The sequence below is a fragment of the Adiantum capillus-veneris genome, chromosome 27 (genome assembly GCF_014529385.1).
Source record: "Adiantum capillus-veneris isolate H3 chromosome 27, ASM1452938v2, whole genome shotgun sequence".
In the NCBI taxonomy this organism is placed as follows: Eukaryota; Viridiplantae; Streptophyta; class Polypodiopsida; order Polypodiales; family Pteridaceae; genus Adiantum; species Adiantum capillus-veneris.
The window spans coordinates 31,699,603-31,715,060 of record NC_140957.1 but is presented as its reverse complement, the minus strand read 5'-3'; the positions used below and the strand labels follow the sequence as shown (position 1 = coordinate 31,715,060).

The window sequence follows — 15,458 nt, the reverse complement described above, 5'->3', positions numbered from 1 at the left end:
CCAATCGTGAAGTGCCTTAGTATGCCGCAACCATGGTCTACCAATCAGCAAAGGAAATCCTCCCTCCACCTGAGGAAGACTGACCACCACAAAATCTAAGCTAAATGTGAAGTCTTGTACCATCAGAGGCACCTTCTCTACTATGCCCACACGGTAGACTATCCTCTGGTCTGCCAATGTAACAATGAATGGAGCAGGACGGGTAAGGCTGCAGACCTATGGCCAACATAGTAAATTGTGGCATCAGATTGATCCCAGATCCACCATCCACTATGACGCCTGAGAATTGATGCCCAAGAATAGACACAGTGAGACGAGGACTTTTGTAGTCGGTGAGGGGAGCAGCTGGATATGAAATCATGTAGGACTCCAAGGGCTGCACAGGTAGGTGCCCGCCACTAGGCCCTGCACCAGGGTACAGAGACTGGATGATGGAAAGGGTGTCACTTCTAAAATTTGCATCAAGTCGAAGCATGTCGTACAATGACACTTGCTGAAAAGTGTTTTTCAAGATAGACTCTGTTGTGGGCTTGTTTCCGTTGATTAGATCTTGCTCTGGTATCTTAAGCTTCTGCAAGTCCTCTACTGCTTCCATGAAGGCACCATCAATATCTGATAGAAGCGAGGTAGGTTGGCTCTTGACACTACCTGCTGGTTTGTCAGCTATTAATGGAGTTTGACTCATTTGTGTATCAGGAGAAAGATTGGACCGCCAGGGAGGCTGAGGCCAAGAGTAGCTCTTTGTGCCCGTGAGCACACCAACCGGCTCTTCCACTTGCTTCAACCCATCTCGAGAGGCAACTACAAGAGTGGAAGGCAGGACCTATGGAATGGAGTTTACTGTGATGAGGTTAAGCTTTGGGAATGTAAACTCCTGTTGGTTCTGGCTTGTGTTTGCAGATGTGGACGCTCGTTGTTTTAGGCAATCCTTACTATAGTGATCCTTAGCTTCAGGGCAATGTCGGCAAGGAGGGGACCCTTCTGATAAGGGACATTTGCTCTAATAATGTCCATACCCCCCACACCTGTAGCACAAAATTGGCCTATTTGAGGGGCGAGGTGGTCTCGGCCCTTGCTGCATGGGACCGGATGCTGACGTGTAGAAGCTTTGGGGAATTGAAGGAGTACTAGCATGATAAAAGTTGGGGGACGTAAAGTTGTTGTGCATACCTTGCATAGGAGGTGTTGTCAGTAGAGGTGGCTTCGGGTTCTGATGGCTATATGGTGACACCATGTTTGACACAGGTGCTAGCCCTTGTTGGAGAGAAGGACCTAGACTTTGTTGTATCTGCCGTAATCCCTTGATATAGTAGCAATCCTTGTCTTCATGCCCAGACTTCTCGCAGAAGTGGCAATAAGCCCGAAGGAGACAGTCCTGTGGAGGATGTCCTGGGGAGAGACACGAGCTTCACCATACCATAGCCTTAGTCTCCTGTTGAGACCGAAGCTCTTCTAGCTCACTCTTGATTTGATCTAAAGCCTCAAGATGTGGGGGTTTCTCTTGGCGAAGAGAGATATTTTTCTCCTCTTGAAGAGCGCATTGTAGTTTTAGGGCTTCAAGTTCTCTACGTAAAGAAGTCAATGGATCAGCAAGACTTTCCGAAAACACAGAGGGGGTCTCTATGTGAGGGGAGTTGTTGAACAGCTTCCTAGCCCTCTCTATCCTAGTAGCAGCTGCGATGAACTCCTCCAAAGTGGCGTCGGGTCGGAGACTCTCTCGGAGTTTTTACTGAGAAGTTTTGGGAAGCGCCTTCTCCACCCACTTCTTAACTATGAATTCATCGGGTTGTTGGGGAAGCTTGGCAACCAGAGACTTGGTCTTAGTCATAAGCTCTGCAAAAGTCTCCTCTGGCTGGAGCACCATGTTGGCCAACTCATCCAACACCTTCTCCTGGTAGTCATCTGGCCCGAAAGCTGCACAGAACTGTTGTCTTAAGGCTGCCCAAGTTGCAAAATGGTTCTCTGTAAACTGGTTGTACCATTTGTCTGCTAAGCCATCCAAGGTGGATGGAAAGAGTACCAAATAAGCATCTTCCCTGTTAAGACCACGACCCCTACAGAGAGATACAAACCTCCTTGCATGGTCGTCAGCATCTTCTGAAGAGAGTCCTTTGAATGTAGAGAACTTGATGTTTACCTTGGCCAAAACACTAGCCAACGGCTCCATGGCCCCTTGCTGAGCCTGTTGCTCAGTAGCCTGCTGTAGCAGAATAGGAGAGAGCTTTTTACTGGAGAAGGTGATCTGGAAGATGTGGAACCGAAGGGAGAGATGGGTGATGTCGTATGTGGAGGTATGGGTGATGAGGTTGATGGACTTCTACTAGGTACCAAGGGTCGTCTTCTGTTGTAGTACTTCAGAGGACTCAGTAGTGCGCTTTGACACTCGACGGACCTCCTTGTATGTGTCATGCAGCGACCACCAATCCAACCAAGCTGTGGGCAAGAAAACCTTGAACTGGCTGAAGACTGGTCTAAACTCTACTAGACCAAGTAAGTGACTAGACCAGGCTGGACCAAAGACGAGGAGGACTAGACCAGGGACGAGGACTGATTGGACCACGCTAGAGAGACCAGACCAATTGGACCAGGGCGAGATAGGACCAGACCAGATAAACCAGGGCGAGAGAGGACCAGATCATTACACAGTGCCAGGCAAAGTAGGCGAAGCTAGATAAACCCAACTAGCTTCAAGATGTGCACCTCACAGAGAGTGAGACTTCAGTTGAGGTCCCACCGTGATCGCCAAAATGAGAGCACCTATAGCGCAGATAGTGTGTCATGCTCTCTACAGTGGGTGCTCCTCAGTGCAATGTCCGTGACAATCTCACTCAAAACAGACTGAAAACAGGAAACAATAGACAACAACTGAGCTCACAGAGACACAATAGCAACAGTAGACCACAACAAATGACTCGACTATCTCAAAGAACTGATACAAACTCTGGCGTGGCAGTACACTCAAGTCCAGCCCAGGACTCTCAGATACAATGGGGTGTCGAGGCTCAGATGGGATGGTGAATAAGTGCCCTGTATATAGACTCACTCTAAACGACTACATGAAAGATAATACTAATGGCCCAAAACGACTACTCATATGTACAACCATAAAAAGCCACCAACGGCTCATAAATGTCCAATTAGCTAAGTCTATCTCCAAACTGAGTGCTGGTGGTGACCTGGCCACGATGTCCACTAGACCACCGTCGGTACCCTGCCACGTGTCACTCCCCAACCCAGAGGATCCGTCTAGTGTGAACCAGACCAACCGTAACCAACTGTCCAACTATCCTGTGAAGTGACACTGTAGCCCTGCTACAGCACCAAAGCATGCCAAACAGCCAAAAACACGCATGTGCTCAATAGAAGGCTTTCTATCATGCCATGCTTCATATGGAGTAATAGATTGCAAAGCTTTCGTAGGACACCTAATAAGTACATAAGTGGCACACATGATGACCTCGAGCCAAAATGAATGCGGCAAAGCTTGACTTTTGACCATACATCGTGCCATTTCCGTAAGTGACCTGTCTTTCCTCTCAGCAAGACCATTTTGCTGAGGCGTATAAGGCACTGTACATTGGTGTTTTATCCCACGACTAGCCAAAAATGCATTCAATTCATGAGACATATACTCCCCCCCTCGATCGGAACGGAGGGTGCCCATAGTACATTTCGAGACATTTTCAACCATAGCCAGAAATTGTTTGAAGCACATAATACTTCGGACTTCATATCATCAATGAAAGTATAATACTTCGGACTTCATATCATCAATGAACGTCACAAAGTAAAGGTAATTGCCCAAGGTCGGAGTTTGCATGGGTCCACAAACATCAATATGCACAAGCTGCAACCTGCATGTGACCCTAACTGAACCATCCTTTTAAACTTAGAACGCTGCATCTTATCCAAAATACAGCTTTCACAAACGTGTTTGACAGGTGCTTCAAGAGGCTGCAAAGAAGCAACCATATCAGATTTCTGCAAACGCAGCGGACTGGCAAAATTCAGATGACCAAAACGTGCATGCCAAAGTTTTGCATCTGAAATAGCCTTTGAATCCAAAACTGCATTTGCAAGATTATGCCCACGCTTGTCATACAAAGTGAGCTTATACAGACCACGGCATAAAATGCCAGATGCAACAATTTCATCACCGAAACTGAGATCATGTACTGTACATCTGTCATCCACAAATTTCACTACAAGACCAAGTCTAGCAAGTGCAGATACAGACAAAAGGTTCTTCTTGATCCCAGGTACATAAAGTGCATCAACAAGTGTAAAAGAACTGTCATTTGCTACAATAAGCACAATCTTTCTAACTCCTTGAACCGAATAAGAGGCATTGTTGGCACAAGTGACTGAATTCCCATAAGGGACAGATTCGAGAGGTGAACAAATCATGATGTGAGGTAATGTGTTTTGTAGCACCACTGTCAAAATACCACATGTGAATCTGCAGCAACTGACATGCATGCATCATGGATAGCAAGATTATAGATATACTTTGCACTAAAAGCCCATTCTGCATCAACATCAACATCACAGTCTCCTTTCACAGAAGACTCAACAACAACTGCATTTGTAGAGGAGCCAATATTTGCAGTGGAACCACCCTCTTTCTTCTTAGCCTCTTTGGCCTTCAACTTAGGACACTGCTTGATTAAGTGATCATTAGCTTTACAATAATGGCAACGCATCTTCTTTTTGCCCTTATCACTAGAATTTCCAAACGAATTGCTGCCAGCAGAAGCACTAGGAACATGAGATTTTCCACTCGCAGAAGAACCATAAGAAGTGGCTGCATTGCTGTTCCACCCTTTCTTTGACCAGCAATAAAAGCCTATATCCTTGACACCAGCAAGAAAAGTGTCCATATCATCTTCCTCAAGCATAATCTCAGATTCCAGCTCTTTACGCAGCAATGCAATTTTTGCCTCATTGCGACTTGCATAAAGACCAGCCAAAATATCCCAAGCCTGTTTTGCAGATTCGCTGAACGAATGTGAGGAGTAATGGTGCGCTTCACAGACAACGCAATCAACACATGAGTCTGTGCATCCTTTACATCCCAACGAGCTTGCTCTGCCGTAAGCAAAACAACTCTAATAACAGCAATCCTTGCAGCAAGACCTGCAACATCCTCAACATCACCTATATCTTAGAACCAGGACATACATCAATGCCCTGCACAATATTCCAAACGCCCTTTGACAAAAGAACGTGTTGCATCATGTAAGCCCACATAGGGTAATTGTCCCCATCCAATCTGTCCTCAGCAGCAAACATCTTGAACACATCTGTGTTGTTGTCAGCCATGGTAAATGTTGCACCTGATGTGAAAATCGCCCGAAAAGAGGAGAAATGAAGCGAGAACAACACATGCTATATAGCACAAACCGTAGAAGACTGTAAGGGACCTGTTATGCAGAAAACGGCACTGATAGAAATTTTGCACAAAATAACGAAATAGCCTGTGCAATACTGCCTGTAGTGGAAACGGAGGCCGAAATGGGTCCGAATCAGAAATCTGAGCAGACTAAGCTCTACGAGCTTACCCAAAAATTTTGTCGACCTGCAAACGCTCGCCAAAGCTCACAAAAATCGGAGAAAGTGAGCAAGCGTGTGTTGGAGCTGCTGGCGACTAAGCCGGGGAGGACGCAACTTGCTCTGATACCAATTGTTGGAATTAGGGTTGCAGGAAAACACACAGCTTGGAGAAGACAAAAGAGCTCAAGGCACACAACAGAGAGTATATTACTTAGTATGCAATGGAAAGATAGATAGCCCTAGAGTGATGGGTGTATATACAATGCACAGGAAAAAAACCTCCTAAAGAGGGAAAAAATGCCCCGGCGGTCCTAGTGTGTTCACACACATCACTACCACATGTATATGGTAACGAAAGTCGCAAGATCACAGACGTACAGACATGTATTTCACATGGGAGAAGAAATTGTTGGCGATCATTCATGCTTTGAAAGTTTGACACCATTACCTCTTTGGTGCCCACTTTGTGGTATGGACAGATCTCTTTGAAATATTTTCTGCGATTAGTCCGACCTTTGCGGTCTAAAGGCAAACTCATTTGGGGATTACTCCGAACCAACAATGGTCACGATGCCATTTGGGTCGTCGTCGATCGACTCACAAAGATGGCGCGATTTATCCCTACACGTTCCACCATAGAGAGCTACGACTTAGCTCGGCTCTTTGTGAAACATTTATACAAATTATGCGGTTTGCCCGACAAAATTGTCAGTGATCGTGATTCAAAATTCTTAAGGATTTTTGGCAAACAGTCTTCCAAAAATTTGAGGCCCGCTTGTGCCTATCATCCTCATATCATCCTGAAACTGACAAACAGATTGAAAACACAAATCAAACTATGGAAGACATGTTACAAGCATACGTCTCCCAACGTCAATCTGCTTGGGAACGCTACCTCCCACCACAGATTGAGCCTGCTTATAACAATACAAAGCACTCGACTAATGGCTATACCCCGTTTATGCTCATGTACGGTTCTGAGCCGAAACCACCAATCGCTCGCCACCGAATTCAAGGGGATCAAGATGTGATCGGTAACAGATTTCTTACACGATATGCAAGAAATGCTCCAGATCGCAAAAGAGAACATAAAGACGGCACAAGATTGTGACACTTTTTATGTTAATCAACATCGACAACCCCGCAAACTCCAAGAGGGCATGTGAGTGTACCTCAGGATACTAAAGGATTCCGAAACGATCCAAATTGGTCCATGTTCAAATCTTCTCTCTATTGTGGTCCGTTTCAGATCACAATGAAGATAAGTGGGGTTTCTTACAAGCTGGACTTTCCTCGAGGCATTGCTGTTCATCCCGTGTTCCACGTGAGGCGTCTAAAAGAACGGTTCAGGCACGATGACTTAGTGATTCCTCTTGAGAAAGTCCCAAACTTGCAAGATACACCCCGTTATGTTCTACTTGAACCCGAATTGGTTTTAAATCAAAGGGTCTACAAGTCTCGCAAGTCTCATACCACAAAAATTTGATCAAGTGGAAGCATCGTCTTGAATCCCAAGCCACTTAGGAGTCAGTTAGACCCTTAAGAAATTGTTTTTCCGGTTTTATAACTGAGGATATTGCTAAGGAAAACAATTAAAAATAAGGGGGGAAGTGTTGCGTCCCAGACATCAGGATGGACACTTGCAGTATGTCCGACAAGTGTGAACCTGGCCCTTTGGTTATAAGGTCCTGTAAATAGGACTTGAATCTCATTTGTGAAACATCTGGTGTGATCACCACACACTTGGACTCTAGGCCCTTGGCAGCTCTGTCCGCACACCCGTACGGGTGTGGGCTTGGTGGTATGGGACACCGGCCCTTGTGGCAGAGGCTTGCTCGTTGGCTCTGCAGGCTCCAAGGCTCGAAGGTGAGCCCGTATTGGCACTCCAAGGCTCAAATGCCCGTATTGGCTCTAAGGCTGGGAGGTGAGCCGGATGTCCGCTCACTACGTGTGTCTAGATGTGAGTTTCGCTTGTGTCATGTCATGTGTGCAAGATGGATCCGGCTAGGGATTGACAAAGATCTACAGGGAGAGAAGTGGAAAACTCTCTTCACACCACAACAAAAGCACATCAATCTTTTGGAATCTTGCCAAGTGATTGCTGAAGTCCGTATCAAAGGTATTAAAGACTCTCTCTTATGGCATGCACAACCGGGGTACCTTCCTTTTGCTACTATGCACAGATGCATCACATGGTGAAGGGTCTACGCTTCATTCCTCTTATAGCAGCGTGTGTTAATAAGCTTGCCAAAATGACAAGCAACATAGAGATCATTTTTCCCATGAAGCTAAATTTTCAGCCAGGGAGACTCTATTCAATGCTTGTGTGTGGTCAATAAATTTTTCCTCTTATAGCAGCGTGTGGTCAATAAATGACTTGAAATTTCCTCTTAGGAGCAAAGTCAAAAACATTCAAATAGTTTCAATAGGAGTTTGTCAATACCCAACTCAAGAACTTTTTAAAAAAGTACTCTCTACTCCATAGTCTCCTAGACCAAGAAGAGAAATGCAGAGAAAGGATCACATGGTGATGGAGATGATGCCTTGCATGATTAATTATGCTAATGTATCCAAGTCTTTGTGAGATGAAGCGGTCAATAAGGACACGTATATACTACATCATGTCCTAACGAAAAACATTGCAAAGAAAACAAGTTATATTCTTCCCAACTAGTATGTCCCTACGATTTGGAAAAAAGAGTATTAATGAAAATCTGGTGTTGATACCAATTTTGATTGAAGGGAAAGAAAGAGCACAGGTCGACGTCGATGCCAATTTTGATTGAAGGGATCTGAGCAGCAGGGCGACGGCATGTACCTCAGCAACAGGCGACAGACGCAAGTGGACGAGGGGTTGAGAGGTGGTTGAGGATTCTTTTTTTCAGATTGTAGGTATGCAATGGTGGCAGCACTGAAAAGTTGAAAACACCTGGCTGAGGTGGTTAGCGTTAGGATTTAAGGATGAATGCTTTCGAGTTCGCCATTGGCAGGCAGCAAACGAATCTTCCCAAAACCAGGAAGATTGGTGTGTACGGAAATATAGAAGCTGCCAGTATGTAGAGCCAGTAAGCCTTCTACTTCATATTCCACAACTTTCGCACATCCTGCACACATTTTGGTTCCAAAAGAGAAGGCCAATGCAAAGTTGAAGCGGATGGAATTTAGGGGTCTAGCTCTACAAGTAAAGCCTTCCGACTATAGGATCCAACAAAGGGAATTGTGGTCAGCAAAGATGTTGTCTTCAATGAAGACATGCATGATAAAGAAGAAGAAGATTTTAGAAATTTCGTTTTCCCTCGCCTTCTCTCCCCAAATTCTTTCCATCTTCTCCTCTTATTTCCTCTCAATCCTATACACCCTCTTCTCAACAACTCAAGTCCAAGATTCTCCACCTATTTTTGCACCCTGACCAAATTTTACATTTGTAAAGCTAACTCACTGATGGCTGAAATCTACTCCAAAAGAGTACAAAATCAGTGATCTTAACCTTTTGCAAGGAGACAAATCAACACTTCTACCTTATATTAAATAATGTGCAAGTCAAGTTAGCTTAAATGATGAATGCAATCATCTCTATTGCTACAAGGAAGCTATAAAATTTGTCATTTAACAACACTTGGGTGAAATGAAGACAAGATGTATCTTCTTAAGAAAGAAATCTACAAATTGAAGCAAGGTTTTAGAGTGCAGCAACATTACGTTGTAAACAAGAGACCCAAAGGTCGCACACAGATAGACTCATGTAACACGTATGAGCAACCAAGAAAAGTAACATGTCTGTCTAGATGGTTTCCTGTGTTTGAACAGGTATGGCAACACGTTAACATAGTACCTTTCGCATCAAACGAGTTTCAAAAGTTTTGAAACAGTTTCATTGCTTTATGAAACGCTGCACTAGAAGTTTTGTACTTAAAAAATCTTTGAGTGTCAAAGCCATAAATACATACGCTTAGAGCTTACACTCATAGCACATGTACAAAAACTCACTTTGAAGTCCAAAACTTCAATCAAAGTGACATGTGGATAGGATCATGTGACTTAGACACTAGTAGAAAGCGATCGCCTTTGAAATGTTCAAGAGAAGTTTCAAAACGTTTTAAATGGTCCATAAGTTTCTTGATTTGAAGAAATGAGTTTCTTGAAAACTATGGATGCTACAATGAGGATAGCAACTTTTGTGAGAATAACATAAGCAATGCACAAGATATATTTTACAAGAACAAGGAGAATTTGTTGTCTGCATTAACAAACTTGTACCTTGGCAAACTCTGCGGGTGGTACTTTGTCACCATTGTTCAACCACCCATCCTGCAGCATCTTGTATGCTTCATTTATCTTCCCTTGCTTCTCACATAAAATGTGCCTTGCTAATTAAAAGTCGAAAAATGATTCATTTCATCAAAAATCTCAACTTCCTCTCTATAAGTTAACCACATAGAAACAATAACATCTCTCTCTCTCTCTCTCTCTCTCTCTCTCTCTCTCTCTCTCTCTCTCTCTCTCTCTCTCTCTCTCTCTCTCTCTCTCTCTAAAGAGATGGGGCTTAGTACCCTTTTGTATTACGTACTCAAAATTACGGGCCAGAAGGCATTACATCAACCCGTAGGCATACAAGGATAATGGATCCGATAGTGAAAAAACCCCTTACATATGCAGTAAAAACAACAAGGTAAAGAGAGAGAGAATGAGTTCCTTCAAGGAGGAGTGCAAATGGTAGGGGTGGTGAACAACAGTGTTGCATAGAAACGCGTTTCATACCTGTATGGAACTTACAAAACATTTCTTTCATATGAAACACGTTTTTCATACCTTACCCTACTTCACTTGAAAGGGGTTTCTATTGTGAAAATTTGTGCCCCAATCGTTTTGTACGTTTTGGAGAGTCACATTGTTTTTGTTTTGAGCATAAGGTGGATAGGTACGGTACCAAAAGAAAGTTGAAAAACATTGTACAATATGGGTAAATACTACGAGTACAAAAAATTCATTAGGTATTGAATAAAAATAGATGCACATGTCTACTTATGCATTGCATGTATACATCATATGTACACAACCCTAGATATATGCATGCACACATCCATGTATGTGTGTGTGAGCCCGCACGCGTGTATAGATAACAACCAGTACATAAAGCACTCAATACCAGTACGGCATTTATTCTATGGTATGGGAAGACTCATAAATACGTGTTTGGAATGCAACCTTGTTTGAGCATTTGAATGTTCATTGGCTGATAGCTTAGATTTCTCTGTTGTATTAGACTATAATTTCAAAATGGTGGAGATTGTGACATGCTCTAGTTGTGAACCTATGTTTGCTTGAATCTTGAAAATTTACTAGATTGGTAGCAATTGCCAATGAGATGCATCATGTGACGTGTTCTTTGTAGCTCTTTCACCTTAATTGTGTCTTTACCGTTGAGCGTGTCACAAACTGCTAACGTGTCAAGCCACTGACAACCCGGCTGGTTAGGGCTGCCCGAGCCTCTAATCCCAGCCAAGTTGCAGATTCTAGCCAAGGGGCCAAAACCCTAGCAGAAGCAAAAGAAGGCAAAGATTTCACCAACTTTTGATCCTCGCCGAGTGGCCTATAGGGTTAGGATTAAAACCCTAACCCCCTAGCCACTTAAGGACCCCATTCGATGGGGCCTAAAATAAAAGACACCCACACACACTAAAGACCGTGCGGAGAGACATGTTGACGTGGAAGCTGTACGGACGCCCGCCAATTGCGTTGACATGCTGATATGGCCTGCATTATGGATTTTTGTATTTTACGGGACTGTTGACATGGCCTCCAATACAAATTTTCCGCGATTTACGGGACTGCTGACATGGCGCTGCTGTACGGACAACCACCATAGGCGCTAGCTTTTGGAAGACCAGATGCTTTTAAACTATTTGCTTTCCATGTTAACTGGTTTTGAGGGCCAAAGGCCTTTAACTATGAGAAGAGGGCTAACTCTGTATCCTACTGCCTGGAGGTCCAGAGGAGTGATACCAGAATTTAACGTGTTGAAGGAATATAAAGAAATAACGAAAGGGGCAACATCGTTTGGGGCCAGTGCTCTCTTGGATGGAACTCTGCCACTCCGTGTCTCGCGTGTCGTGCATCTCTTTCCGTTTAGTTGTTTTGAAGCGACTAAAGCCTGTTCAGTCTGATCTTTTCCGTTGGCACTCGATGCCCTCCCATTACAGTGGTATGGGAGCTCCAGTCATGTGCTTTTCTGAAAGTAGACCGCACACTTCAAGGACTTGACAAGCTTTCAAGAAAAATTTTGCCCGAAGTTACATGCCATTTGACATCTTCCTTCCGAGTGCAGATTCTGGCAGCATGGGGTATCTTGAAATGTGTGCCACGGAAACCCTAACAAATTACAACTTGAAATTTCTCGACATCTATCATCAGGTGTCTCTCCTCCAGTTGATAACCTCGGAGGCCCAGTGTGATTGCTATATCATTGGACTGCCATCACCGCTACGGGAACATTGTCTATCTAGGCCAGTTTCGACTATTCAAGAACTTATGACCATTCTACAGTCAGCTACACCCTTATGGCATAAACCCAACCATAACTTTGGTGTAGGTCTCAAAATGGAAAGCCGGTCTTTTCAAGCTGGAGTGACCAAGGTACACGAAAATTGCTTTTTAAAGTCTTAGTTACACAGTTTTTGAACTTTGTTTGAGAATCTGTTTGAGAAATTGTTTAAAAATATTGTATGAAATTTGTCTGATTCTAAAACGCTATAGAGAAGAGAACTTTAGCATTTTCAATGTGAGTTGGTACTTTGGAAGGGACAAAGGAAACACAGCTGCATTTTGAAACACTTGCACGGTGGCAACTTGGCAAGATGACCACGTTCCCTCTCCGGCCCTAGCGTTTTGTAATGCCCACAACTCAGATCGCCCTCGCCATATCACTGCTTAGCATTTTAAAATCCTGCCAACAACAGCACTCGACTGACGACCACATTCTCTCTCCCCTTTTTGCCTACTACCTCATTGCCAAGGTTGGTTGGTTCAAGAACATCTCTCTCTCTCTCTCTCTCTCTCTCTCTCTCTCTCTCTCTCTCTCTCTCTCTCTCTCTCTCTCTCTCTCTCTCCCCCCCCTTGGTCTATACACTTCCACATCGTCGACTTTGACAGATAATGCCTGCACATACCCATGGCCCGGACCTGGATGGTTATTTATGGGGCGAGTATTGAATGTTTGCAACATGCTGTTTTTACTCATGGCACAAACCTGGTTATATCCCGAGGAGGGAGAGGAGGGTTGTGTATATAGAATGAGCAATGGTTACTCTAAGCACCTCCAAGCGACGCAGGCTGTCACGGGGATGGGCACCACATGCCATGTAACAAACTGCTGACGTGTCAAAGCCTTGAAGAATGGAGCCAACTTGCAGATGTTGGCCGAGGGGCCTAAACCCTAGAAGAAGCAGAAGCAACAGAAGAAGAAAGCAGCAAATTTCCGCCGACGTGGCAGATTGTACAGATTTTCGGATTTCAAGCTGAATTGATGACGTAGCAAACTGTACGGATTTCCACGTTTCGCGTTGACTGTTGACATGGCAACTGTACGGAATTCCGTGATTTACGTTGGCAGCTTTTTTTGGCTTTGCTTTTGGACCAGATGCTTTTGAGTTTGAAGGCGCTTTTTACTGTAAACTGCTTTTCGGGCCTAGGGCCTTTAAATATGAGGCCATGGGCTCATTCTCGGACATGCTTCCTGGAGAAGGTGAGGAGTCTGGAGTATTGGCTTGTACTGTGTTGATGCAATATAAAGAAATTCCGAAAGGGGTGCCAGGGTTTGGGGCCAATACTCTCTGGGGTGGAACTTCGCCACTCCGTGTCGCGTGTCGTCTCTCTTTTTCAGTTCAGTTGTTATTGAAGTGCTAAAAGTTTGTTCAGTCTGTACTTTTCTGTCGACACGTGGCGCCCGTCTTGTGACATGCCAACCGAAAAGAATAGATTGAACAACTTTAAGTATTTCAAAAAAAAACTTAACCGAAAGAGATAGACAACACACGAGACGGGGAGTGGCGGAGTTCCACCCCGAGAGAGCACTGGCCCAAAACCTTGGCACCCCTTTCGCTATTTCTTTATATTGCTTGAGCCAAGTACAACTCCCATGGCTCTACTCTGCATCCTTCACGAGTAGACTTCCAGAGTGAGAGTCCACGGGTCATATTTAAAGGCCCTTGGCCTCTAAAAACAGTTTACATAATGCCACGCGTATTAACCACGCGCTCATTGTTGTTGCACCCTTTGTTGTTCGTCATCGCTCCCCCTTCCCTACGCCCGCTGCTCGCCCTCCCTTTTGGTTGGTTCAATGCAAACCCCGAATGTCGATAATAGGGATATCCATAAGGGCTCCAACCATTGTACCCCGTGGTGGTGGGGAAGGTGGTGGCGACGGTTGCGGCACAGGCGGTTGCACCGGTGGATCAAGGTCAGACAGTTGTACCATGTTCCTAAAGATTCGACAAAATGCTGAGTAGGCTGTCGGTTGGAAGTTCTTGTACTTTCTAGTGCCGAAGGAGGTGGTACCACCTGGGGCATCAAAGGGGACAACATGGAATTCAAAAAATGTTGGAAACTTTTCAGAGGATGCCACGTCGAGAAGAAACTACAAGAACTTTGTAGCATCTAGAAACGCCATTGTGCTCTGTCTGTTCTTGGTAGGAGTAAGGACCACTATGTGTAATCACTTTTGGCAAGGGATCAGACGGAAAAACAACTAAAAAGAGAAAAGAGAGAAGATGACACGGCGTGGCGGACTAGCAATTTCTCTCTTCTTCTCTCTTCCTCCCTTGCATTTTTGCAAGAGATCTCCATCCAAGCTCTCTTTGCATTCTTGGTCCAACCCCATCCTGTCTCTTCAGCTTCTCTCTCTATCCTCTACATTTCTAGGTGCTCCTCTCGACAATCTGTGGTCTATCCATCCATTCAGCCTTGTACTAGACCCGAAAATTCTTCTCTCTTCCTAGTGCCCACTATTTACACCACCTCTCGAGGCTAGGAACCAAATTTGGCGAGGGGTCCCATCTGCCGGCGTTGTATTAACTGCTGGGATAACTCTCATAAAGGAATAACAAAAAATATATATTTTAGTTATGATGTGGCAGTTATGCGACACGGTTTCAGCCTAGCTGTTCAGTTCAAACCATGCTTCCATGTCTTGATTGACAATCACATGCCAAGTGGACAAAGTGAGCCTTGATAAAAGCCACCATGGTTGCCATTGATTGTCCAAGGATCCATTTTAAACAGAGAGATTATACAACACTGGCCTTGGAACTACCAAGTGCAAATACAAGCCTACCTGCGACATGTGTCTACGACAGAAAGTACATATGTGATTTTCATCAAGGAAAAACCCATAAGAGTACCTTTGACGTAGGTACACGTGCCAAGACCATCATCAGCGCCCTTGCTTCCTTTGCCTTTCCCTTTGGAGGCTCCTTCATCACTGTTGGAAGCCTGTTTTCCCTTGCCCTTGCTGCTCTCTTTGGCCTTGGAGTCTTTCCCCATCTCCGCGCGATGGTGCCCGATACAGTCTACACAATTCTAAAAGTGCTGTTTAAACACCAAAATCTGCATGCCCGTCCCTATTGCAAAATCATTCCTCGTCTGTCTCTAAGTAGTCCTTAGTAGAGGGTTGGATTTTGGGTGCATCTCTCCACCATGGGATAAAGTTTGTGGATTAGTGCCACGTGGCAAGCTGGTAATAATAAACTTTTTTTATAATTGCTTTTAGGTCCTTGTGAGAGAGTGTTGACATTTGTGTACCTCTCCCTTTGAACAAGGTGAAAATTCACTATGGCTTACATAAAGCTATTTTGAAGAATTTCATATAATAAGAGGCTTGTTTGTGAGAGAGAAAAATAGAAAGTGACACT

The 15,458-nt window shown here is 44.4% G+C and overlaps 1 protein-coding gene across 1 annotated transcript in view; it reads right to left on the bottom strand.

The window, feature by feature from the left end:
- Nucleotides 1-15,187, bottom strand: part of LOC147421733 (FKBP-like peptidyl-prolyl cis-trans isomerase family protein) — a 55,880-nt gene extending 40,693 nt beyond the window's left edge. The window contains exons 1-2 of the mRNA XM_086502889.1: nucleotides 14,949-15,187; nucleotides 9,811-9,920 (exon numbers count right to left, since the gene is read on the bottom strand). Of these exons, the coding sequence (XP_086359015.1) occupies nucleotides 9,811-9,920; nucleotides 14,949-15,090 (252 nt within the window). The 5' untranslated portion in view covers nucleotides 15,091-15,187. The remainder of the gene's footprint in view (nucleotides 1-9,810; nucleotides 9,921-14,948) is intronic.
- Between the last annotated feature and the right edge of the window lie 271 nt (nucleotides 15,188-15,458).